Source organism: Rhipicephalus microplus, chromosome 3 (assembly GCF_043290135.1).
Source record: "Rhipicephalus microplus isolate Deutch F79 chromosome 3, USDA_Rmic, whole genome shotgun sequence".
NCBI classification, from domain to species: domain Eukaryota; kingdom Metazoa; phylum Arthropoda; class Arachnida; order Ixodida; family Ixodidae; genus Rhipicephalus; species Rhipicephalus microplus.
The window spans coordinates 178,941,255-178,966,192 of NC_134702.1; the positions used below are offsets into that span (position 1 = coordinate 178,941,255).

The following is a 24,938-nucleotide window of genomic DNA, read 5'->3' on the forward strand; positions in this document are numbered from 1 at the left end:
CTAGTCTTTGATCATGCTCCTCCTCTGTTCGCCCAAAGATCAGGATATCATCTAGCATATTCACTACACCGTCCATTCCTTCCAGAATGCGACTCATTTGGTGTTGGTAGTACTCTGGTGCAGAGAAAATGCTGAATAGAAAGCGTTGGAAACAGTAGCTGCCGAAGGGAGTGATGAAGGTAGTCAATTCTTGACTTCGCCTAATTTTACTTCGTGAAATCCTGCAGTGGCGTCGAGTATAGAGAACACTTTGCCTTCACTGATACTCCCCAAGATGCTTTTCACTGATGGTAGCACATGTCATTCGTGTAGCACCGATTAATTCAGTTTTGTCAAGTCCACACAGATAAGGTATAGTCACATTACGGCTTGGGAATGACCACGATGCCACCAGCACACCATTAAGTCGTAGAGTCTATCCAGTGAATTACACCTTCCTTCTCCACCTTCTGCAGCTCCTTCTTTACAATGGTATGAAGAGGTAGCGGTATTCCTCTGGGCATGCCGAGTGAAAAGGGTTGTGCATGTGGGCGCAACTTGATGGTATATACATCGTTGGAATTCTCCGAGACCTTCGAAAATGTCACCTGTCGAAAAAGCAGGATTTTCCACTGAAACGGGATTTACAAACATGGTGATTCCGAGTGATATAATTGCTGAAAAGCCCAATAACAATGTCTGTTGGCAACACGTGAATTGGCTGGACAGTATCTTTCCCTTTTCACTCCAGAGTTGCCTGGAACACCCTCAGGACGTCCAATTGTATGTTACCGAGTCTCGTAAGCACTTGATTAGGCTTGCACAGATTTTTGGGAACTCCTTGGAAACGACCGTAACCACTGCCTCAGAGTCTACCTTCGAAAGTCATTCATGCCCATTCACCACCATGCGAACGAACTTAGGGACACTGATGTTCTTGGTAGACGAAACAGGATGTAGTTCCATTGCATTGAGATTCTGCTTCTTTTTGCAAACATTTCCAAAGTGTGATTTCCCATTGCAGTTGTAGTATTTGGCTTAACAAGCTGGACATTTGAATCGCGCATGTCGGATGACCACAATACCAGCAAGTTGGTTTTGTTTGAAGCATCGCGTCACACTTTTCAGAATGTTTACTTTTCGCCCAGTTTTTCAAAACACAAGGTTAAAACTGTCAGCTTTAACCCTAACTTTGCTTCGGAGAGCGCAGCACTGTTTCCTGTGCAATACTGGCCGGTCCCCTTGAACGCATCCGCACGGGCCTTCATCGCATCTTCATGAATATGGCCCTTCAGAACGGAGTCTTGAAAAGTCAATTTGGTACTGCGGCACAGCTTGTCAGAGAGCGAGAAATCACATATCCCGACAACAAAGCAGTCATGCACCAAGCAGTGTTCAACCTCTTTCGATGCGTGATTGCATTTGATTAGAAGTTCCCATAGAGAAGTGACAAAGTTATCCACGGTTTCACCTTCTTCTTGTACTCGGCAACAGAATTTGATGCTTTCATAAACCTCAATGGGCGGATATATGAAACAGGCCTCGAGTTCTTTTACAGTATCCAAGGAAGCCCAATCTAATGCCGTGAGGCCTAGCGTCTCAAGTATAGCGATGCGACAGCAGTTACTGGCATCCCACTTTTGACACCATAATGCATGCATCTGCGCTGCAGCACGCAAGCGATAACTTATGTCAGTAATGCACAACTGCACACATCAGTAGCCAGCAATCAAAAGCAAAGTTTATGCACACTTGCTCCAAACCTTGACGCCCATGTGCAGCATCTGTTGACGCCTACCAAAGACTCCAAGTCACACCTGAACAGTTACTTGGTAGCTAAGCAACGAGACTGTACCCTGCGGCTGTGAAATCGATATTCTGAAGACATGATGTCTCGCTGCAGTAGTTTTCTACAATTGGGCAATGTGTGTTATACTATTAGTATGCCATTATGCTCGGGAACAGTTGTCTCACAATTTCGTCTGCGAAATTTTCTGCGATTATGAAAGTACACTATATGTACAATATACATAATTATGTGCTTGGTCTTGTTGTTCATGTATTCATTTCCGTTTTTATGTGCAAAGTTTTTTTTTTCATTAAAGGAACACTAAAGTCAAATAACAATTTACATGAAAGTGAACGCTCAGTGTATGGCAACGTCTAAAACGACAGTGTTAGCTACAGCAGTGTCCTACTTACCGAGAAATTAAGGTAAATGCACGAGAAAACATGCACTGCAGTATATATGACATTCTCAAAATGATCCCGATGACATCAGGCTTACAACCTCCCATTAATCACTAGTAATCGAACTAGCTGCCCCAAATAAAGAACTTCCGTGCATCAAGAAAGGTAAGCAAATGCTGCTTGTCTGTTTCTATTTGACTCATGGGAAAAAAGAACTGCCGGACGTTACTATGGGAAATGGCGTGAGTGGTTCGAAAGCTCAATTCTTGCTTGGTTAAACTGGACAAGTTGTGCCATCTAGCGGAGCCCAGATGAACGAAGTACGTCTACCACCTCGGAGCCAATGGCAGGATATTGTTCAATGGTCGTTGTTGCTGCTGTGGCTTCTACTGCTTTTGTTTTGCTACTACTAGTGTTGGAGGCCACGAAAGCCGGGCAACGTTGTGCATGGGAACAGTGATGCGAGACGTTCTGCTTGAGGCCGGTAACTTGAACTGTGCAAACCCGATGCGAACCACTAATATGCAATTTTATTTTAAAAAAAAGCACTTCCCTGGCACAAAAGTAGCACTACCGAGGTTTCTGAACCGCTATTTTAACAATCAACGTCGATTTAATAGTTTGATTAGGTGTCCCTTTAAACTTTTGGGCAGAGAGCGTTTCTGTCGTGTACTTTCTTAAATTTCGTGTCCTATCTGCGCTGATGGTCGCGAGTATCTACCAGCTAGCACGATTCGCTACATATGAAACAGAATTACACTGAAAGAAGGTAGTACTAGCAAACAAAGTGAATAATATAAAAAGAAAACGAAAACATTTTCAAAAACAAGAACAGTAGAACCTCGATGACTGCGGTGTTCTCGTTTCTTTATTTTAATATTTTATTGACAATTACTGCAGTCTTGAAAATAGCAGTGCAGAAAAGGCACTTTGTAAGTACAATATCTCAAAAACATTTAGAATATTTGTTAGGGTTTAATGTCCTCAAATCACGATGTCAATGTCACGCTTTGTACTAACTGCGCACATGGCAAAATAAAGCCCGAGCAGCTTCCAGGTATCCGAGCTCACCATGTATTTGTGCCCACAGCTGCTTATATCCCAGACAAGCAGCGATGGATGCCCTCATTACCTGCTGGTGCAACCTTTGCTTCGTAGCCCAGGCATACAATGACGTGCACATGCCAGTAGAGCCACACCCTATACCAATAGCTCTATTCATTGCTTGAGCACCCACGTCCAATAACTGCAGACCCGCCCAGACCACCCTCTATTGCTGTGAAAACAGTCACAGTACAAAGGCAAGTGCCGCGATACAATGCGAACTATGTCATTTGTTCTGTCAAGGCCACAGATGAGTAAACACCACAACCACAAAATCATTCAACTCTATTAACTGTACAATAGCTCAATCTTTGTATTTTGCTTTCTCTTCACTGTGAGCTATTTTCCCTTATGGGCTCCAGATGATATACCCACCTTTCACTGCATTACCAACAAATGTTTTACTAACAATTGTCTGTTAGAGTCCAATAATATGGTCCCCTGTGAATGTAAACTGCTAGAAATAAATTTCAAGCCATTGTCTACAGAATCCCGTATGCAAACTGTGGAAAATACATAAGCAATACAGGCAACTTTCAGGAAAGATTCAAGAACCACATGTATATCATAACAAAAAAGGTTTTAAGGAAGGCACTGGCTGAACTGGCCACTAAATGGAGTGCAATAGGGAAAAGATAACAGAAAGAAAGGACCAGACTTTTACGCTTTACTTTGACTCTCTCAAATAACACACAACAAAACACACTTAATTTTAAAGAACAACTCTGGCAATTTTTCGAGGTCAGTGGATCTCAACAAAATTCCCTGGGAATATTCATTTGCACGTTTGTAGCATTCATACCATATTGCAGGCTTGAGAGTTTTGCAGATTATTTTAAAATGAATTTTATAGCTAGCATCGAAACCCTCACTTCGCTTGCCAGGATTTTCGTCAATATTGTGTGTGGCATTGTGAGTGACATTGATTATTGCATGGTGGTAGTGACGGAACTGATGTGACACTGCAGAGTCTGCTTGTCTGCAATGAATTGTGTGAGTTTGGTTGACGTTTCCTTGGTTAAGTATACGATTACTTTTTCCGTGTTGGTGAGCGTGAGATAGCTGCCAAGTGGTGTTGCATTGTGGGTTGCACACGATTCAGCATATATTGACCATAACAGTGCAAGCGCTTTACTATATCTCCAAAAGCACAAACTTGGGCGGCCTAAACAAGTAGTGCCATCTGGCGGGATTATGTGCAACCAGGCAGGTTTGGGCAAAGCATAACGTCATTCATAGAAGCACACTCAGTTGAGTTTTGGTACTGAGGTTTTTTTGCGAATAAAAACTATTTTTGAGTTTGTTGAGCATTTCAGCTATCGGGCACGTGACAAGAGTGACTTAGGAACATAGAAGCAACATTACCCGGACATGGTCCGAAAATTGCCGGAGGTGCCTTTAATCATAGTGATGACAACTTCCTTAATATGTATGCACGCTGCCTATGTCATAATTTAGAACATGCATAAACACTATTTGTGCATTACTTATTAGTGGAAAATGTTCATGCCTGAGGCCGAAACGTATCACTCTTATTTGAAACTTTGTGGTCGCGGTCTACTTTATCATTTTCAGAGGATCTGCTTCGAATTCGGGGTGACTGGGGTATGTATGGCTGCCAGTGCCTCTGGCCGCAAGTCAATTTTTCAGAGATAGAGTGAACACTACCTGGCGTTCACTGGTGTGAATACTCAAGCTGTAGAGTTTGGATTAAAAAGGGCACATAATGCAGCAACCCATGAAGCAGCACATTCAATGTTGTTGCCTAAGGCATAAAGGGAGTGAAAGAAGTTAGGGAAAAGAAGAATCCAACTACTCGATAAATAAGTGCCCACAACACCGAGTGCCGGACAGCAGACTTACTTACCGGGTCACAGCCTGCAGACTTATTTACCGGGCCACACCCTCACCTTACCCAGATGTGGGGTCCGATTTCGATCCAATCTTTACATTTAAAGACATCATCAAATACTTACAATTGAAGCATATAGACTTCTTGTGGCCCTCCAAGGGGCTCACAAAAGAGGCTGAACGTTTGCTTCTCTGCCTGTATACCAAAACCATGCTGTACCCGGCAGTTCAGGAACATTTCAACCCTGTGTGTTCAGAGAAGTGCCCATAATGCGGGGAAGGGTCCTCAGACATCTTAAACATGATGTGGGCATGCCAGCTAGCACTGAACCTCTCTCCCCCCTACCACATCCCACATAAGAGGACTGGGAGGTGGCTCAGCTCGACTACTCGGACCTGGCCAGCCAAAAGATCGTAGTCACGCGGACCCGGGTATAGCAGCTAATGCCAATGTTATCTTGTAAGCAGGAGCCCACCTAACCATGACCCCCTTCCAGAAAGCCTCCACCTTTTGCCTGAATAGAGCATTACTCCTCCTCCTCTAATCAACGAGCTCTCCATCCCTACCATGCCTGTCTTCCTTTCATAGCCAGTACAACCCTCACATTTACGATTTGTTTCTACCATGTCAACGGGACATGTGGTCTCTGAGGTTGTATTTTCTTGAGATGCATTGCAGTGGACACAGGCGTAGGGACACTCTCCCGGTGAACATGGATGCGTTTCACAAGGCTGGTTCTAGACAAAAAATATGCCTTGGAATGGACACATCAGAACGGATGCTTCGATGTGAGTGCATATGTGCTCAATGAGGCGGCATTTAATCATAAAGAATGCATTTTAGTGGACACATGAAAAAAGACACTCTTCTGTGTGAGCGTGGATGTTGCATCAAGATGTTCCTATTTCCGCGAAAAAGGGTGCATTACAGTGGGCACAGGAGAAGGAGAGCATTCTTCTGTGTGAGAATGCATATTAGTCCCAAATGATGCACTGCAATGTACACAAGAGAAAGGGACGCTACCTGGTGTGAGTGCGGATGTGTTTCACTAGGTTCCATTTCTGCTTGAACGATGCTTTGCAGTCTACACAAGAAAAGGGACGCTCTCCTGTGTGAATGCGGATGTGCTTCACGAGGTGCCCTTGTTGCTTGAAGGATGCTTTGCAGTGTACACAGGAAAAGGGACGGTCTCCCGTGTGAGTGCGTATATGCTCAATTAGGCGGCGTTTAGCCATAAACGATCTATTGCATTGGACACACCGAAAGGGGCGCTCTCCTGTATGTGTGCGGATATGTTCCACGAGGTGGCTTTTCGTCCTAAATGATGCATTGCAGTGGGCACATGAAAAAGGACGCTCTCCTGTGTGAGTGCCGATGTGCCTCACAAGCAGTGGCGTAACTAGATAGGACGGCGCCCAGGGCAAATATATTTCCGCGCCCCTCATTATGCCCGTGATAATGTTTGTTATTATTATTATTATTATTATTATTATTATTATTATTATTATTCTTGCTGTTGTACTACAGTGTACTATAGCCGCCTTGTACGTCCATGCATCACACAACACACCAGAAGTCCACAATGGTAGCAAAAAAAGTTTAACAAAAAATGGACCTTGGTGGTCACTTCTTGTCATCTCGCTTTACTTAAAATATGCGAAATTCATGAAATCCATATAAGCACAGAAAATAGAATCACGAACTAGGCATATGTAAATAGTCCATACCATTTCTCGCTACATTACCGTGAAATGTATCATTCAAAATTAATTATTGCGTACGCCAAATCTGCATATGATGCCTGCATTTTTTCATCAGTGCTAATGATGCGTTAAAAAACTCGTTCCGGCAAACCCTGTTGTCTCCCTGTTATCGCATATTGTTGCCTTTTATGACGTCAGTGCTGTAACGCTGATCGTGAATAATTGTTGTCAAGAAAAACCCGTTTTTTTATTTAAAACACTTTATTTACATCATTTGGATATTAAGACAAATATAAAATGCACTATACACTGGAACACTCCGTAAAAACTAGAGCTGCACTTTCCTTGCTTTCGATGAAGCAAACTGTTCTATAATGACGTCAAAGTTCGTTTTTTCAGTTTCTTCTCTTTCCACACTCAGTAGCGCAAGGTCAGTAAGTCTGTCTTGGCCCATTGTGGCACGCAAATAGGAGAGTATTAGCTTCAGCTTGCTGAAGGACCTCTCACAGCCAGCGATGGAAACTCCAATGGTTAACATCATCTGAAGGGCGACGCGAAGGTTGGGGAATACGCCATCATCACCATACTCCACAATAAATTTAAGAAGTTCCTCCGGTCTTGATACTGTCTGGTCAATACGCCGTGAAAGCAGCAGCCTACAATCTAAAATCTCTTCATAGAGGTCTTGCGCGTTAACGTCGGAACTGTAGAAATTGCCAAATGTGTTGCAATTTGTTTTTAGTTCGTTTTTGTCTTCGCTGTAGCACAGCTTGTTGATGTCGAGCAGAAAGCCAAACTTGAGGTCGGTGTCCTGCAGGCGAGTAAACCTCTGGTCGATTTCCGAATGAAGACGATCGAGTGTGCATTTCATAACCCTTTCTGTTTCCTGTTTAGCCGTCAACGCCTCTCCTTTCGACTTTTCACCAGGCATCTGTTTTTTTCGTCGTGCACGCCTTTCAACGTCGACATCATACGTCTCACAGAGACGAAGCCCTTCACCAAGTGACTCACTTACCAGAGTTTCCCTTTCTTCATGAAAGTGATCTCTGAGAGCTTTCATGTCTAAGGCAGCATCGTGAAAGTTCATTTTAGGATCTTGCAGTCTTTTTTGAACACGGTCTATGCGAACAAGTACCTTGTTCCAAAAGCCCAGCAAAATCAAAAAATCATAACTTAATATCCGCTTCTGCAGTAGTGCAGCATCACTTTTCGTCTCGCTCGTTTCTTGGTCATTATTTGACATTTCCTGAACAACTTCAAGTATCTTCTCAAGGTATCTACCGACCGGCTTCACTGCTTCGACCCTTGCACTCCATCTGGTCTCAGACTCTGATTTCACAACAACAGGCACTGCATTTTTTAATTTCTCCCAACGATACGTTGAGCGAGAAAAAAACACGTAAAGTGCTTCGATGGTCCCAAAAAAAGTCATCATCATGGCTTCTTCCTTAGCAGCATGTACACCAACCAAGTTCAGTGAGTGGTTGTCGCAGTTTACAAAGATTGCCAGTTTGTTTTTTTCCGCGATTCTTTGACTGACACCACTTTTTTGTCCAGCCATCACGGCAGCGTTGTCGTAGCATTGTGACCGACAGTCCTGTAAGTTCATTCTGTCCTCTTCCAGCTTGCCAAGTATCACGTCAACGAAGCTCTCGGCGTCTTTGTTCTTTACATGGATAAAGCCGAGGAAGGACTCCTGAACATAAACAGATTTTTTATCAAAGTCAACTTCCACATATCGCACAACTTCTGACATTTGCTCACGGTGTGCCTGGTCGGGAGTGGTGTCAAACATAATGCCATAATATTTGGCTTTACGGATTTTTCGCAGCAAGGACTCGCGAACTGTGACAGCCATCATGTGAATGAATTCATTCTGTACAGAAGGCGATAGGTACGAAGTGGACCCTGGATGACTTTCAACGTATGTGAGGTGTTGCTTCATAACGGGGTCAAAAACGGCAATTAACTTCAAAAGACCAAGAAAATTTCCGACATTGTTCTCGCGGCTGGTTTGAAAACTCTCTCGATGCCCTCGTAATGCCAAGTTCTGTGTAGCAAGAAATTTTATGCAGTGGAGGACTCTCGTCAAAATTTCACGCCACTTGTGCTTTTCTTTCTCCATCTGTGACTGAAGGTCAGCGTCAATTATTCCCGTAGTATGCATCAAATTTCTTTCCATTTCTTTCCACTGTGAGAAACACATTCGGTGATTCTTTGCATTCTCGTGAAGGGTGATCTTCTCGGGTGCCTTCCATTTGGTGAATCCCCCCTCTTGTTCCAAAGATGATAGGTGATCTGAGCGGGAAAAAAGGAGGCAACAAATGCAAAATGCTGCCTTTTTGGCAGGAGAGTAGGCCAGCCACGAACGGGTGACTTCTTCACCACGACCATCACCTAATTTCTTCTTAAACCAACTCTTAGTCATTGATCGGTTGTTTGTTGGCAAGAAAGGTCCTTCCCGATTTTGGAAATACATGGCCCCGAGTTTAACAATTTCCGTTCGTACAGCGTCAGACACAACGGCTTTTCCAGTACCAGTGTCAAATTTTAAGAGACCTAGGTCATGCTTCTGAACGAGTTCTGAGATGATAGGTTGAGGGTGCTTCGTGGAATCCAGTTTGCTTAGCTTCAGAGCAACAGGCTCAACCAGCCGAAGTCCAATGTCGGTTCCGTTGTCCTCCTCCTCTACTGCAATATCCCCGGGATTGTCTGCGCATAGCATACTGTGTTTAGAAGTTTCGTGAACGACTCCTTCGTCAAGTTGTACGGACATTAATGAAGTGGCAGGAGATGGAGCTACTTCCAAAGGACATGATGAAGTACTTGCCCCAGGTTTTTCAAAAAATGGCGCGAAAAACTTTTTTGACTTCTCAGCTTCCTGCGCCTGTAGCCTTCTCCTCTTGCGTCCTTCAGCTCCGCTCTCTTTTCTTTTTGTTTTTGTCACCCGGTCCATGGCTTTGCTTGGCTGAAAAAAATAAAAAATCCTTGAGCCGTTCATTCACTATACATTCAGATGCCTTTTTAGCCATCAAGCAATGCAGCTATGCGGCCAGTCGCCTGAACACTTGCTGTCACCGAAGACACAATGTATGTGTATTGTCATGTAGCCAGGAACGATTCAGAGTTTTTCGGAAAGCTAGTTCTATTAGAGCGAACTTGTGCTCGGCAAAAGTGCAAAAAAATGATAAGGAACACAGGTGGTGAAGAAACAGCCCACCGGTCGACGACGGCGGAAAACGAATGTCCCTGCGCTTTTAGTGGAAGCGTTCTTATACCTTGCCGTATCCTCTCCACCAACATCGTTCACACAGATAACGCTGGTCTCACAAACGAGAAGGCATAGTTCGCGGCAATATACGTACATTCTCAGATTAAGGTTGGTGACGGCAAATGATCCACTGCGGTGGCATCATCGGCCTTGGTTATAAGAATTGTTGCTGATATTAAGGTGGATTTACAATTTCACAGCTCCGTTTTCTATCCATAAATGTATGTTAACTCGCGGTTAACCCAACTGCTCAAAACGTTGTTCAAGTAGAAAAACCTCAACTATCATGAAGCATGATTTTAAAAAGGAGAAATGGTAGTACGCAAAGCTAACCTCGCACATATTATTCCCAGTGGACAGTGCACTATAGTACGCACCACTATTTCTTCGTCAAGTAGTTTAAGTAAGTTGTCACAATTCAATTCATAACTCGACAAGTACTCGCGTAATTATCAAAATAACAATTAGACATAAGTAAGCAAGTTCGAACGACATCCAACTGCGCCATTTTCAACAACGCATTGATTGCGCTCTCATTTTTGCGGCCAATAAAAAAAGCCTGCGAAATCAGAAAATAACATATGACTGCGCGCCCCCCTGAGGAAGAAAAAAAAGAGCAGCAAGCAACCGCTTTGCCTCTTGTCCGCTGAAAACAGCAGCGTTCCGCATTTTGACAAGGGTGTTCAGGGCGCGCCAACATGCGTTGCAAGTTTGCAGGAATTCCTTTCGCTCAACTGTATGTCACTATAATTATTCATATCTAGCGGTCAACCGTTCCACTGATAACGCGACCGGAGCACTGTTCTGATTACGGCCTGACTCTGTAAGTTCAAAGCGGCGTGTTTCTTTGACCGGGGATTGGCACAAAGGGCCATGCACATTTTTTTTTTTCTTTCTGCATCTATTTCTTGACGCTGGCTACCTCCCATTGAGCCTGTTTGAGGGTACTGCTTCCTGATGTACGCAGCAGTCTGGTTACGCGTCACTTTTCATATTTGGTGGGCTTTCTTTATCAACAGGAAAAAAAAAATGTGGATGCAATACGTTGTTGAAAATAGCGCAGTTAGATGTAATTTCAACATTCAATTACTTTATTTATTTATTCGTTTGTTTGACAGTAGATGATTGTCGTGGCGCAGGATACTAAAGGCGACGTTATAAGTCACCTTACTAGGCCTCTAGCACCACACAGTACATTCGTCACACAACGCAACTGCATTGGAATAAGAAATGCAAGAACATAACATTACGAAGAACTAGGCGATGGCTTCTACAAAAAAAAATTAAAAAATTAATTTGAAAATGTGTTTATAGCATACGAATCATTGCAAGCACATTTACAATAAAAAAGAGCAATAGTAGTGGAGACACCGGCGTTCCATAGGGGAACATACATACAAACTATCGTACATGAATAGCCTCATCAATGGCTACATATATAACACTTTATGCATACATATATGAGAAACTAAATGTGTAAGTATATTCTAAGCTTCAAGCTGTACAGTAATTGAACTAAACATGCCCTCCAATGAATATAATCAGGTGAGTACTTGCGGAATTATAAATACTTTGATTACTCATTAATTTATTCTCATGCATGAATGAATTATAAGTGGTTGCTCCAAATTACTAGGAACAATGTACACTAGGTTTGCTTCGCGTAACGGAGTTACTCATTTTTTTAATCGGGTTTTATGATAGTTGGGACAACCTGTATATTTTCCCGAGAATAACACCTTTATACTCTCAGCAGTTTGTGTCAACGTAGTGGTAATAATCCATGTGCAAAAGAATAACATAGGTAAAAAATACTCACACCTAGGCAGAAGTTCTATTGCGAAGACGTCCCTCGTCGTGGTGACAAACTCTGGAGAAGTGAGCTGGGATTTCAACTCGGGGTTTGCAGGAATGGAGTCATGTAGCGACTGGTTGTGGCCTGCCTCTAGGATATCTTGTTCGGTCCGGAGACTCAATATTCAATGCCTGTGGAGCTTCTGGGGTAGCTAAACAATTTAACTCGCGAATGTACGTCTCATTGACCACTCTCGTTCGGTTGACTGACCCTCGTTTCTCGCTTCTCTGGATCGACCCATAACCCCTAACATTGTAGTTTTATAACACCAAGACCACGCCTCCAAGGGCATGTACCAATAGGAATCCCTCCTTCCTGGGCTGTTGCACGGAAGCGAAAAGAGGACTATGGCGGCACCCTGTGAGAGGGCCTACTAAGTAACACACACAGGGCAACTGATTGGCTGCATCAACGATAACCAAATGTTTGTTCACAATCACGTGATCCACTCTCACTTATGAACTCTCCGGTATTCATCAAAACAAAAGCAGACACAATTGACCATTTGCGGAAATCAGCAAGCTGGCTTTCCTGCAAAGTTGTTTTCCAACCAAAAGGTCTCGTTCGCAAACTGCTTTTCTCACTCATTGTGCTTTTGCCTTCCCCCACTCCCTTCTTTACGAACGACAGGTGCCTCGCCCTCCATGCGATGTGAGGGTTCGTTAGAGGTGGGACAACCACACAGTAATTGTTGGGGGAAAAAGTCGTTTTGTCGCACTCGCGTGCCTTCACTAGAATAGGAGTGGTAAAAGCACAGTGGGCGAGAAAAGCAGACTGGGCACGATAGTTTTCTTTTTTTTTCCTTTTTGGTTAGAAAACAACCTTGCAGGAAAGCCGCCTTGCAGATTTCTGCAAATGGTCAATTTCTCGCGCCCTTACTCTGTCGGTGTTGAAGCGGTGTCGTCACGAAGGGCACTGCGCCGTGCTCCCTATAGGGCTGCAGAAATTACGTGCCTTTTCCTTTTCTTTCTAATCACACATTCATGTGATTGCTCTCGGCGAGTTAGAAAGCGGCATCATATACTTCACCACACGTGCAAATGGCCGCTGCTTCGCCGCGGCTTTAGCTATTGCCGCGATGGAGGGGGTTGCAGACTTTATACCTTAAAGCGACATCTCGCCACGAAAGCAAGATTGCATTTAATTGATCCCGCAGTTTTCTTTTGGGCGCAAAAAGAGGGGGGGGAGATAAATCGGCGCAATCCCTCCCCCCCACCTTTTTCAGAATACTTGAACTTCGCAGGTATGCACGTGCTCATAGTTACGCTCCCTTCGCGGGCGATGCAGCTGGGGAACTTCCCCGAGAGTCTGAGGCAACATAAAAACGACATGTGCAAGTTTCAGTGAAAAAGGAATACACTCGCTGAGCTGCCTGAGCACAGCGTGGTGAACGACAACCGCATCGAATTTGACAATTCCCGCGTGGTCTACTTAGAGGTCGATTACTATAAGCAGCTTTTTGTGGAATCCTGGCCCATCGAGGAGACAGCCGGTAACTTCAACCGGCCTACAGGTGCGCTGCCGATCGACAGTCTGCCTCAGCGGAATTTCGCAGACTCGCGATCCAACATTAGGTGCGAGTACATGGCAGGAAGAAGGGCCTTAAAGAGAATGCGAGATGCAAAACTTCGAATTTTTCTTGTAGCGCAAAAAAGTTTTTTTACTTGGTACTTTGATTGGCATACCCCAGTTTCAACTAAAGCCCACTAATACCTCTGTCACACGAGCACTACGGCTAACCACGGTTACAGGTATGCTAGCTACACGGCAGACATGTCCGCAGTTTGTCTCCTAACCATTGTTATCGTAGACGGGTGATTCCATGAGAGATCGACACGGATCTGAAAATTAGTATTTTCGATTTGATTGAATATTTTATATTTTATGCCCATCTCACCAAGCAGCCCGAAAAGGAACCTTGTTTTCTTTTTAAGCGCCTATATAACTTTAGGAGGCAAAAAATATAGAACATATTCAACACGGAGGGACTAGTTTCACAACTCGTCGTTCTCGAAAGTTCATGAAGATGTAACAGACAAATATTACCGTTACAAAGAAGAAATTTCGAGCATGAATTTCGTGTATGTAGAAATTTACTGAATAACAATAAAGTAACATTCTATGAAACTTGTAAAATGAAGCAAAGTACTTTCGCAAAATGTCTCACTATGCGACATTTTATGATAGTTGCTACATAACAGTTGCTACAAAGTTGATAAGACCCATCAACTCTGTCTTGAAAACAAATTTTGCTTCTTTCTCTATGCAACGGCAGCTGCGTTTCTGGTTATTGAGTTCCTCATGGTGGTGAAAACTATTTGTGCGAAGGTCAAAAAGTAAAAAAAAAATATTTTCAAAAATTTTATATGTAGCGTTGTGGGCGGCCTTCACGCTCCTGAGCGAGCAAGGCTGATTAATTTACTACTACTACACAATTTGCGCATCTACTTTGCTAGAAGAAGCACGCTGTTAGAATGGGCCTTTTCCGCGTAGATAGTCTGCCCATGCACGCTGGCGTCGGTGAGGCACGCGCCATGATTTTTGGTGGCCAACACGGGACGACAGGTGTGGACCAAGGAACATCTGGTGTTACAAACGTGCAAAATCCCCCCCCCCCCCCCATTAAAAGCGCTAATGTAGGCTTCCGCGATTGCCTACTGGCGCGCGGCGGGCCATTTCGGAGGCCAAGGGCCACCAGTTCTGATTTCGATGAGCTACGCCCGCGTTTTTGTATAGTATTTTTCTTTTTTTATTCAAACTTCCGGAAGTCCCTTACCCGTCATTGTTCTCTTCCAGTCCACACTGCAAAAATCTTGACGGCACGGGCGCTTCCCAGGCCCAAGTTTCTCGTACCTAAGCTTTCGCGCTATTTGTGCATCCCAAGGAATGCAGGGTGAGTACAAAACAAAGCAACCAGCTAGACACCGCGCCCTCGGGTCTGGTATGGGGGTTAAACTGGTCGGAGTGTTCTGCCGTTTCGCTCCGTTCGCTGTTCCATTGATGGAGGTCATCCTTGTGCGGCCGCATTCTTTCAGGGAAGTTCTTGGTTTCTCCAACGTACGAAGCGGGGCAGTCGGCACATGCTGTCGGGTACACTACGCTCTGCGCTTTTTTCGCAGGTGCGTGTTCTTTGGGCCAAAGGATGAACCTGCCCATGGCGGTGGATGGCATGTGGGAAACGTTGACCCCCGCCCTTCTATTGCTTTGCTGGCGCCCGCGATGCAGGGAATCAACAAACGTCGCCGTCGTGTCACGCTTTCTCCGTCTTTCCTCCAGAGAACTCTGCGAATAAACGCCTTTGTTTAGCCTTTGGTGCCGAGGTCACGGATTATATTCGCCCTTCCTTCCGCCGCTGCGTGGACGATTAGTCGTTGGACGATCGGCTATTTCGTTGGAGTTTTCTGTTCTTACTCAAAAAAGGTGCATTCGAACTTTTTTATTTTATTTTGTTTACGTACGTGGTTGGTTTCAGGGAAGCTTTCAGTAAGTGGTTTGGGAGGCTGGTGGGGTTCGCTGAAACTCATCTAACCCAGTGCTGCGGAGCACAAAACAAAGCTTAGCCGAGGGTCATGGGAAGGCACGGAGGTAGCGCAGCAAAATGAAAATAGAGGATCCTTTTCCCGATGCAAAAGCCATTGCGGCAACCCTTTCCTTCACCACCATCCCCACTTCCAGTCGTACATTACAACCTCGCCCCTCCCCCCTTCCAGGCGGTTTTACGGAAAAAAACATTGACAACCTTTCCAGGGGGCGCCAACCCGAGGACTCGGCTTGGCGCCCCCTCCCTAGTGGCGCCCGGGGCACTTGTACCCCCTTGCCCCCCCCTAGTTACGCCACTGCTCACAAGGTAGCATTTCCGTACAAAGGATGCATTGCAGTGGGCACAAGAGAAGGGGTAATTTCCTGTGTGAAAATTCATATGTGCCTTAAGGTCATATTTTCGTTTAAATGATGCATTACAGTCTATACAAGAAAAGGGACGCTCTCTTGTATGAGTGCTGATGTGACTCACGAGGTGCTTTTTCAGCTTAAAGGACGCTTTGCAGTCTACACAGGAAAAGGGACGCTCTCCTGTGTGAGTGCGGATGTGTTTTACGAGGTGCCTTTCCTGCTTAAAGGACGCTTTGCAGTGTACACAGGAAAAGGGACGTTCTCCTGTGTGGGTGCGCACATGCAATACCAACTTTGAATTGTAAGTGAATGCAGCTGGACACAAGTGGCACTGGAAGGCGGGCTCGCCCATATGTTTCTGAAGGTGCCTGATCATAGTTGACTTGTCCAGGGTCACATAGGTGCACTGTGAGCAGGCATGCAGTTGACTTCGTACATCCGCCAATGAAGAAGGCTTCTGCAGGGCCGCAGAAGACAAGAGTCCTGCAACGAATGGAGATAACAAAAAGGCTATGCAAATTATGTGTCGCACACTACATGCAGCTGGACTGAAGCAGCACAGAATACACAGCCGATGGTTTCTCTGCTTGTAAGTGAGGTAGATGGTCACTTTTCACCAGAAGCAAAGCTACTCTCATTACCGCAACACGTCACATTTCACAAAAATTTTAAACTTGCTGCACATGAATAGAGAGCTATACTTCATTTCACCACTTTAGATCCGCACTAACAAAGCTACGGGGTGTAAGAAAGCCACACGCTTACACAGTGGAATATAGTCCCAGATATAAATGCCTTGAAATTGGCAGGATTGTCTAAAATTGGCTTTTGTTTGGTATGTGTTACGCCACATCGATACGCGATATGTTTTTCTTCATTGCATTTATTTTCTACAAATTCAATTATTTGTGTCGGTTACCCGCGGTAACCATGGTTACAAATCAACACTGCAGCATCTATGCAGAGGCGACCGCCCGCTTAGATTCAAACTTGCTCTTGCTAAACACCCACAGTGATAACATCAACAAATAAATGTTGAAATCAGCCATTGATTCGTTTTATCTTACTCTGAGGATGAAGCATCAGGTATGTTTTGTCGTTATCAGCGAGATATACTACTTGCGTATCCATATCTGATAAGCCTAACGCGCCGAGGCCAGGGCCTGGGCTGTGTCGCCAGACCAAGAATGCTGCATCTCCAAATATCGGACATGCAACCTCGCACAGCATTCCGAGTGCGTCGGATGCTCCTTCGGTGAAAAGAAAAACGATAGAAAAGAAGCATTGCAGTGAGAAATGGGAAGGAATGTGTCGACAGAGAAGCAGTCAAGTCAGAGCCACGAACAGCATTGGAGAGCCACAAAGTGAAGTTATCTGCTGGCATGAACGTCTACCGATCTTCGGTAGAGCCACAAATCCTATTTTTAAGGCACCAAACTTTCTGAAGTTGAAATGTAATAGCTTGTTGATAGTTTTACTTAATCTTTAAAGATTTTACACCACCCTTCTTGCATGCAATGAGCGTGCAAAGACAATTCAGCAAGCAGACGCTGTGAAGACTGTGAGCAGACGACACGGCATGGATGAATACATGTGGAGGGGCTAATCAACTATCCTATAGGCTAAGGGCCCTGTAGCTTCCACAGTGCTGAAGGCAACTTCTTAAACAGAGTATAGACACCAAATAACGGAATCTTATTTAGATGCCATTCTGATGCTAAATGGAAAGAGACAAATGGCTTTAAAGATACTCATTCACCTTGAGCATTCCGGCCTTTGATAGTGCGCCGAATCCAATTCGATGGCGCCGCCGAAAGGGCCCTCTCCGCACCGATCGCTCTTAGACGGATGTTTGCGGCGTCTGCAGCCGAATCAGCTCGCAGTGAACCAATAGGAGCGCTAGCCAAGGAACTTGAAAAAATGATGACCCAGTATGACCCGCTCGTCATGTCACGAAGAAGTGAAGTGCACTTAGCAGTAATGCTCATTGAATTGGTGCACAACCACTCCGTCCTATACGACAAACGCCACCCCAAGCACAAGGACAGCTTGCTAAGGGACGACTTGTGGAATAAAATAGGAAACGAGCTAGGATTGACTGGTAAGTACGAGTTCCTGTACTTAGGTTGCCTTGCTCATTAAATCGCGCGTACCTTACGATGCAGTTGCCTTTCTCGTCACAGTTGCAGCGAGCGTTGAAACGCACAGAACAAAAAAATCTACGAGCACACTGAAGTTGCGAGCCACCGACAACATCCAGAGAACAGCGCATTCATCTCGTGTCAATGCATGCTTTACTAAATGCTCGCCGTGTCGCTTCTTTTCCCATTGCGGTGGTGGTTAATACTTCAGTTCGTGCATTGATTAATATGTAGGGTTTAACATTCCAATACCACCATATGATTTTGAGACACTGTAGTGAAGGGCTGCGGAAATTTCGACAACCTGGGGTTCTTTAACGTGCACCCAAATCTAAGCACACGGGCCTACAGCATTTTTGCCTCCATCTAAAATGCAGCCACCCCAGCCGGGATTCGATTCCGCGACCTGCGGGTCAGGAAGCTTAGCCACCAGACCACCGTGGCAGGGCATCTCAGTTCATGCAGTTCGCCAGAAATATGTGAGAGCACTCGTTGCCTAGCCCACTTCCAATGGGAGTGGAAATGTGGGGCGTGGGCGAAATGCTCGCAAGCGCAGTGGTGAAACAAAGCAGCACTTCACGGGGTGCGTTCGTTGTGCTTTGGTAGCCGTTGGAATGATAGATGCAAAATTGTGTTTAAATGTCCTGCAGAGGTGAGATCTGCTGTTTATTGCAAGCTGTGTGTGTATCTACTTGTACTTGAACTTAACGGCTCCTGTTCTTGAAAAATAATTTAACGGGGTTATCTTGAATGGGAAACCCGATTGGATATCCCTCTGAATTACTTATCAGAGTCGAGTATGGGGTCGATACGGATGGCGCCGTCGCTCTGTTCGCCATCTTACTTTTCAGCTTGTGATGGGAAGAACTTCACCACTGCAATGCATAAAAATTCTAGAGCTGGTTGAGTTTCTTAACCCGTGTGGCGCTGATGGAGAGTGCCATCCCTTAGCGACGGCACTGGTTCTTACGTCTGGCGCGAGTCACACGTGCGCTAGTAAGCACAGCCAGTTGTTTCCAGGTAGAGTGCAATGGAAGTACATCAGCAAGATGAAGCTTTTGATCACAGCACCACGAAGATGTTGGGGGATAAATACGGCCAGGCTTGATGAACTCGATTATCTTTGTGAGAATTGAGCACTATGATTTTTTAAATAAGACGGCTGTCAGTGTGTCATAGCATCAAAACTACTAAAATGTATTGACCGAGAAATATTCAGTAGCTGTATGAATGTACATACGAGTCTACATTTTTAGAACTTTTCCTGAAAATAGATTTTGCTGCAGCAGCTTGACAGTGGCATGTCTGTCAATTGTGTTAAGCGCATAGTTGCTGAAAAGGGGCTTGATGAACTTCGTAGCTACCAGCTGCAAAAGTTTTCTGCGATGATCGGTGTCTGTGCTACTGCACCTCAGAAGAGCTCAAAAGTGGTAGTTTTATAAAAAGTTTGACGGTTTTATCTACGCACACCTACAGTGGTTTTGTGCAGTAGTATTATGTGAGGGAAGCAATACAATAATTTTTTTATAGCTAGAACACAAAACAAAATAGATTGAAAAAACTAGGTATTGTACAACTGCAGAATGCGAAAGATAACAGAGGTCTAGCACTGTAATAATAAGACACTTAACATGCATTATACATATTCGAATGGGTCAACATGTCATTATACTATGTGGAAATGCAATTTCATAAAATTCACTTTGAAAAATCACAATTGTAAATTATTGATATTTTATTTCAAGATGTTGCATGATCACGAATGGACACTACATCATCAGAGAGATCATTCCACTGAGCTGTGACATGTGTTACCGCAGATGTGTTGAAGGCTTGGGTGCGGCCGAAAAGACGAGCGAAACTATGCTTCATTTGGCATTAGTGAAGCCTATAATTATAATGTGCTTGCACAGCTCAATTCAAATAAATAAAGTCTTCCAAATAAATTGGAAATGCAAAAATGTCCCTAAATAGTTGCGAATTCATTACAGTAGAATATAGATAATACAAATTCTAAGGGAGCACACAAAATATTGGTATCATCACGAATTCATATTAACAAAAAACAAGTTAAAGCTGATCATGAAGCTGAACAAGAACTTTATTGGAGTCAACTACATTTTGCTGAAAAAAGTCCATGATGTTCTTTTAAACTTTCCTGCCTTTGCCACCTCTATATGAAGTGCCGCGGTTTCCTCACCCGTGCTGCTAGTGCTTTAACTCTTTTGTTACCGTGCGAGGATGATTGTTTTTCATGTCTCGGAAAGCTCGTTCTTGCCAGTTCGAAAAGTACTCCAGCACGCATTGCAGCACGGTAAACTTCGCGGATTTAAATGCTCTACCCAAAAAATATATGTTGTAGAGCAACAAAAATATTTTAGAATGAATAAAAATGTGAAAAATGTGAAATTATTCGTCACCAACTGGTAAAGAGTGGAATAAAACACACTATATATGTAAAAATATTCAACACAAAGAAAATTCAAAATATACATTTTGTAGATAAATGACCCGGGAACAGTGTAAGAATAATTATTGTACAAAATTTTCATCTTCACATAGACAAAGAAAATCAGAACTGAGGTGCTTCTTCATTGCTCATGCCATGCGGTGAAGCACTGCATGGTTTTTCGTGAGCCACAAGTGTACTCGTACAATCTTCTCAGTAAATGTTTGTAGTCTTGAGATAAGAGGATCAAGGTGTTCCAATATAGATAAATACCTGTGACGTGAATAATCCCTCTATATATGAGATGTACAACTATTTCATCTAGCGTCACCTCTTCCCATGAACCACCTCACTCCGCGTAGGTTGGCGTTCCAATATATGCATCCAAGCATATTCATTTGCATCTTTGCGCATATCGTAATAAAAAAAGGACAATATCGCACGGAGTTCTAAAATGTCTCCCACTGCTCCATAGTCAGGGCCAAAATGTGCTCTGGAGGCCTTCTTGCTGTTAGGAGAAGCTCTGCAGCCAGTGCCACCGCACCGCGCCCTAGCGAAGTGTGGACCACGCACGTAACCTGAGTAACTATAAAATTATGCACAAAGGTCAGAAGCTATATGCACTCGTGCGGACGAGATAGCTTGAGGATGTAAACAAAACAAACCCATGAACGGCTACGGATGTCTCAGGTGGATGCAAAACATCGTTGCCATAAAACTTGAAGCTGAGGTGCTGTCATCCACGCAATCTCAGCTCGTTCTCACTCAATTCAGGCGAGGTCGCAAGACAGTGTCAAGCAGCACATGTCTTTTGCAGCGCTGATGCGCACCCATGTGCGCGTGACGGCCGCGTAATAGGAGCGACTAGTGACGCTAGATGTGACCCTGTGTCTGATATAAGGATACAAGCAAAACCAAAACGGCTGGAAACTGGCTGTGAAAGCCACCTGCACACTTTATACATGCGGCGGACCTTGGTGAATAATTTTTGTAGAATTAATTTTTCCCGACTTCTAGTAACAGCTATCTATTGATTAGCTGGCATAAATTTGTGATAATTATTACTGCTCAAACGGTCGAATTGTGAAGCTAACACATCAATTCGATATTTCGCTTGCAAAGTTTCTTTTCATTACAGAATGTTTCAGAAGGACCAGAGAGACCGCATAACCGATACGTCTTCGGTTTATTGTTGACAGAACAGAAAGAAAAAAATGTGCAGAGCGTGACCCTGGCTGCTTCTTCTTCCTCGCCTCCGAGCTCCATCTTCAATCTGTTTTCTACATCTTCCCGCCGGCCAGATTCAACCGAAGCAACCTTCGAGCGAATACAACAGTTGAATCGGCCTCTTGACTAATTTTCCTTCAGGTGTACGAAGCAAGCATGTTCTCACTAGTCCATCCTTGCCTGGAAAAATCTTTTCCATCTTGCAGAGTTTCCACCGAGTTCTTTTTCGCGCTTCTCCAAGCAGAAGTACATCTCCTTCTTGTACATTTGCGTGACACTCTGTTTTTCTGCTGGCACACTTAAGCTCCCTCAGGTACTCCTTTTTCCATCTGGTCCATCATGTTATCATAGCCTGTTTTCTTGCACTCCAGTAATTCAGCAAACTGTATTCTCCGAGTCTGTTTTCTTCCTGCTTGTTCATTGCTTGCCTGCCTCCTATAACGTCCGCCGGTGTGATGGGTTGTGGCTCGTTAGGATCGTCATACACATAAGTGAGAGGCCGGTTGTTAAGTACTCCTTCTGCTTCAACAACCACAGTCCGTAGTTCTTCATCCAAAAGTCGAGCACCTATAGTTTTTGCCATGGATGTCTTAAAGCTTCTGATCAGTCTTTCATAAAATCCTCCCCACCATGGAGCTAACTCTACAATAAACTTCCATTTTATTTTCAGGTTACTGGTATACTGTTGAACCCTTTCATCTTCCATCTTTAATATCTTGTTCATCTCTTTCTCAGATTTTTTGAATGCTCTTGCATTATCACTGTAAATAGTTGTACACAATCCTCTTCTAGCTACGAATCTTCGGAATGCTTGTATAAACGCTTCTGATGACATCCTCTTGACCAACTCCAGTTGTATGGCTCTTGTTACTGCGCACGTAAATATCACAATGTAAAACTTTGTAACTTTTCCGCCTTTCTCCTCTCGAGCATTTAGCGGTCCAGCAAAGTCTATACCAACAGTGTCGAATGGCCTCGTCTGTGTAATCCTGTCAGCTGGTAGAGGTGGAATTTCTTGTGCCATTGGTCTAGAATTGAATCTCTTACATGTGATGCATTTCTTTATCACATATTTCACCATCTGTCGGGCACGCAGAATCCAAAACTTCGTTCTTAGATGTGTCAATGTTGCCGCAACGCCACCGTGCATTGTTACTTGATGCGCGTTTAGAACTAGGAGTTCTGAAAAGTGACTTTCTCTTGGTAAAATAATAGGATGCTTCTCATCAAAGCTCAAATCACTCCACTGAAGCCTCCCTTTTACTCTCAGGACACCTTGATCATCTTCGAAGATGTTCGTGCCGTACAGATTCATGTTGTCATATATTCGTGTCACTGCATTTTGTAGCGTTTTCTGCTCCTGCTTTATCAGCACAAACTCTGCCTTGTCCAATTCTTCTCCTGTCAGCGAACCTGTTTTCCTTTCTTTTCGTCGGTTTCCTATATAACGCATCACCCACGCGGTAACTCGTAACGCTTTCTTGTATGATCCAAATCTGCTCACATCAATTATCTTTTCTTCACTCGTGGTGGTAGTTAAGCATACCACTGTCTTTTCTTCGTCTTTGTTGTCATCACTGTCCGATTCATGCGTGATGTCATAATCAGGGCTTTGTTTTTCATTCTTGATCCACGTGTGGCCTTTCCACCGTAATTCACTGTCCAGCAAACGTTTCATCTTCATCCCCCTTGTCATAAAATCCGCAGGATTTTCATCACTTTTAACATAACCCCATTGACTCTCATTGGACTTGCTCTTAATTTCTGCTGCGCAGTTGCGAACAAACAGATCTTTCGTCTTGTTTGACTTTATCCAGCATAACACAATTTGAGAGTCAGTCCAGAATTTCACATTCCTCAGTTTCCTGATGAAATTCTCGGTTATATGACTGGCCAATCTGACTGATATTGTGGCCGCCAACAACTCCAATCTTGCTAGTGTGATCTTTTTGATTGGAGCGACTCTACCCTTTGCAATGATTAAATTTACTTCATTGCTTCCATCGGAGTATTCTGTTACAATGTATGCTACTGCTCCATATGCCATTGGACTCGCATCGGAGAACACGTGCAGAGTCGATGCTTTCACTTCAGCTTGTCTGTTGTCATAGCATCTGTTAACGGTGAAGTCATCTAAGTGCTGAAGCTCCTCCGACCAGTCCTTCCAAGTTGATCTATGCTGGCTTGGTAACGGGTCATCCCATTTCAGTTTATCCATCCAAATTTTTTGCAGCAATATTTTTGCTCTGACTGAAAATGGTGTCAAAAAACCTAAAGGGTCATATAGCTTTGCCATGTCCTGCAAAACCTGTCTTTTTGAGAGTTGTCTCGTGTCCTTGTCATTTCGCCATGTAGTGTCGGGAAAGCTCAACACGTCGTCTACGAAATTCCATTTCAGTCCCAAAATCTTGATTTGTCCCTCTTTTCTTATCCCTCGATCCAGATCCTCTCCTTCTTCATCAAAGTGTTTTCTTAGCTCGGCGTCATTTGAAATCCATTTTCTTAAATTCATTCCCGCATAGCGAAAAATATCTCGTGCTTTTTTGTATATCTTTGTCGATGTCGAGTATTCGTCGGCTCCTAGTAAAACGTCATCGACGTAGATTCCTTTCCGGAGTTGCGCCACAACTGCAGGATATTTTTCTTCGAATTTATCCAAATGTCGATGAATCGTGGCCGCTAGAAGGAAGCTACTTGGTGTAGTTCCGAAAGTAACCCTCGTCATCCTCCACGTTTTTATCTTCGGGGTTGGCATATCTTCGCTGGGTATTCTTTCCCACCATATGAATCGCAGTGCGTCTCGGTCATTTTCATGTATCTTGATCTGCAAGAAAGCTTTTTCCACGTCGGCTGACATAGCGATCTTGTGATGTCGAAAGTTCATCAGCAAGCTTGTGATGTCGGGGTTTAGGTTTGGCCCCTTTTCCAAATTGTCATTTAAGGATTCACCTGGATTCTGGCTTGACGATGCGTCAAAGACGATCCGTATTTTTGTCGTTGTTCAGTCCTTCTTGATTACTGCTTGATGCGGCATGTAGTATACAAATTTGTTCTGTATATCGGATCCAGCATCTTCTTCGACGTTTTCTGCTATTTCTTGCTCAAAGTACTCTCGAATAGCTTTGTCATAGGCTAGGAGTTCATCTTTATCCTTGCATAATTTTTTGGTCACCTGGATAAGCCTCTTCTCTGCAATGGTGGTGTTGTCGTCCAATGTCACGTTTTCCTTCCATGGTAGCCGCACTTGGTATCTTCCTGCCTTGAACTCCATTGTTT

The 24,938-nt window shown here is 44.0% G+C and overlaps 2 protein-coding genes across 4 annotated transcripts in view; both read right to left on the reverse strand.

Annotated features, from left to right (window-relative positions):
• Positions 1-5,902: 5,902 nt before the first annotated feature.
• On the reverse strand, positions 5,903-14,583 carry LOC142804062 (zinc finger MYM-type protein 1-like). The gene has a single exon (XM_075890587.1). The coding sequence runs from the start codon at positions 9,827-9,829 to the stop codon at positions 7,157-7,159; it is 2,673 nt and encodes an 890-aa protein (XP_075746702.1). The 5' UTR covers positions 9,830-14,583; the 3' UTR covers positions 5,903-7,156.
• Positions 14,584-15,060: 477 nt separating this feature from the next.
• The window catches only part of LOC119169695 (uncharacterized), a 28,316-nt gene continuing 18,438 nt past the window's right edge, over positions 15,061-24,938 (reverse strand). For 2 of the 3 annotated variants that reach the window (XM_075890588.1, XM_075890589.1), the window contains exon 5: positions 16,172-16,328. In XM_075890588.1, the coding sequence (XP_075746703.1) occupies positions 16,239-16,328 (90 nt within the window). In that variant the 3' untranslated portion in view covers positions 16,172-16,238. Of the gene's footprint in view, positions 16,329-24,938 lie in introns of all 3 variants that reach the window. The other variant, XM_037420727.2, reaches the window with a different exon arrangement.

What these genes read in the sequence shown, in the direction of transcription:
- LOC142804062 (XM_075890587.1), bottom strand. Translation starts at nt 9,829, where the DNA reads ATGAACGGCTCAAGGATTTTTTATTTTTTTCAGCCAAGCAAAGCCATG.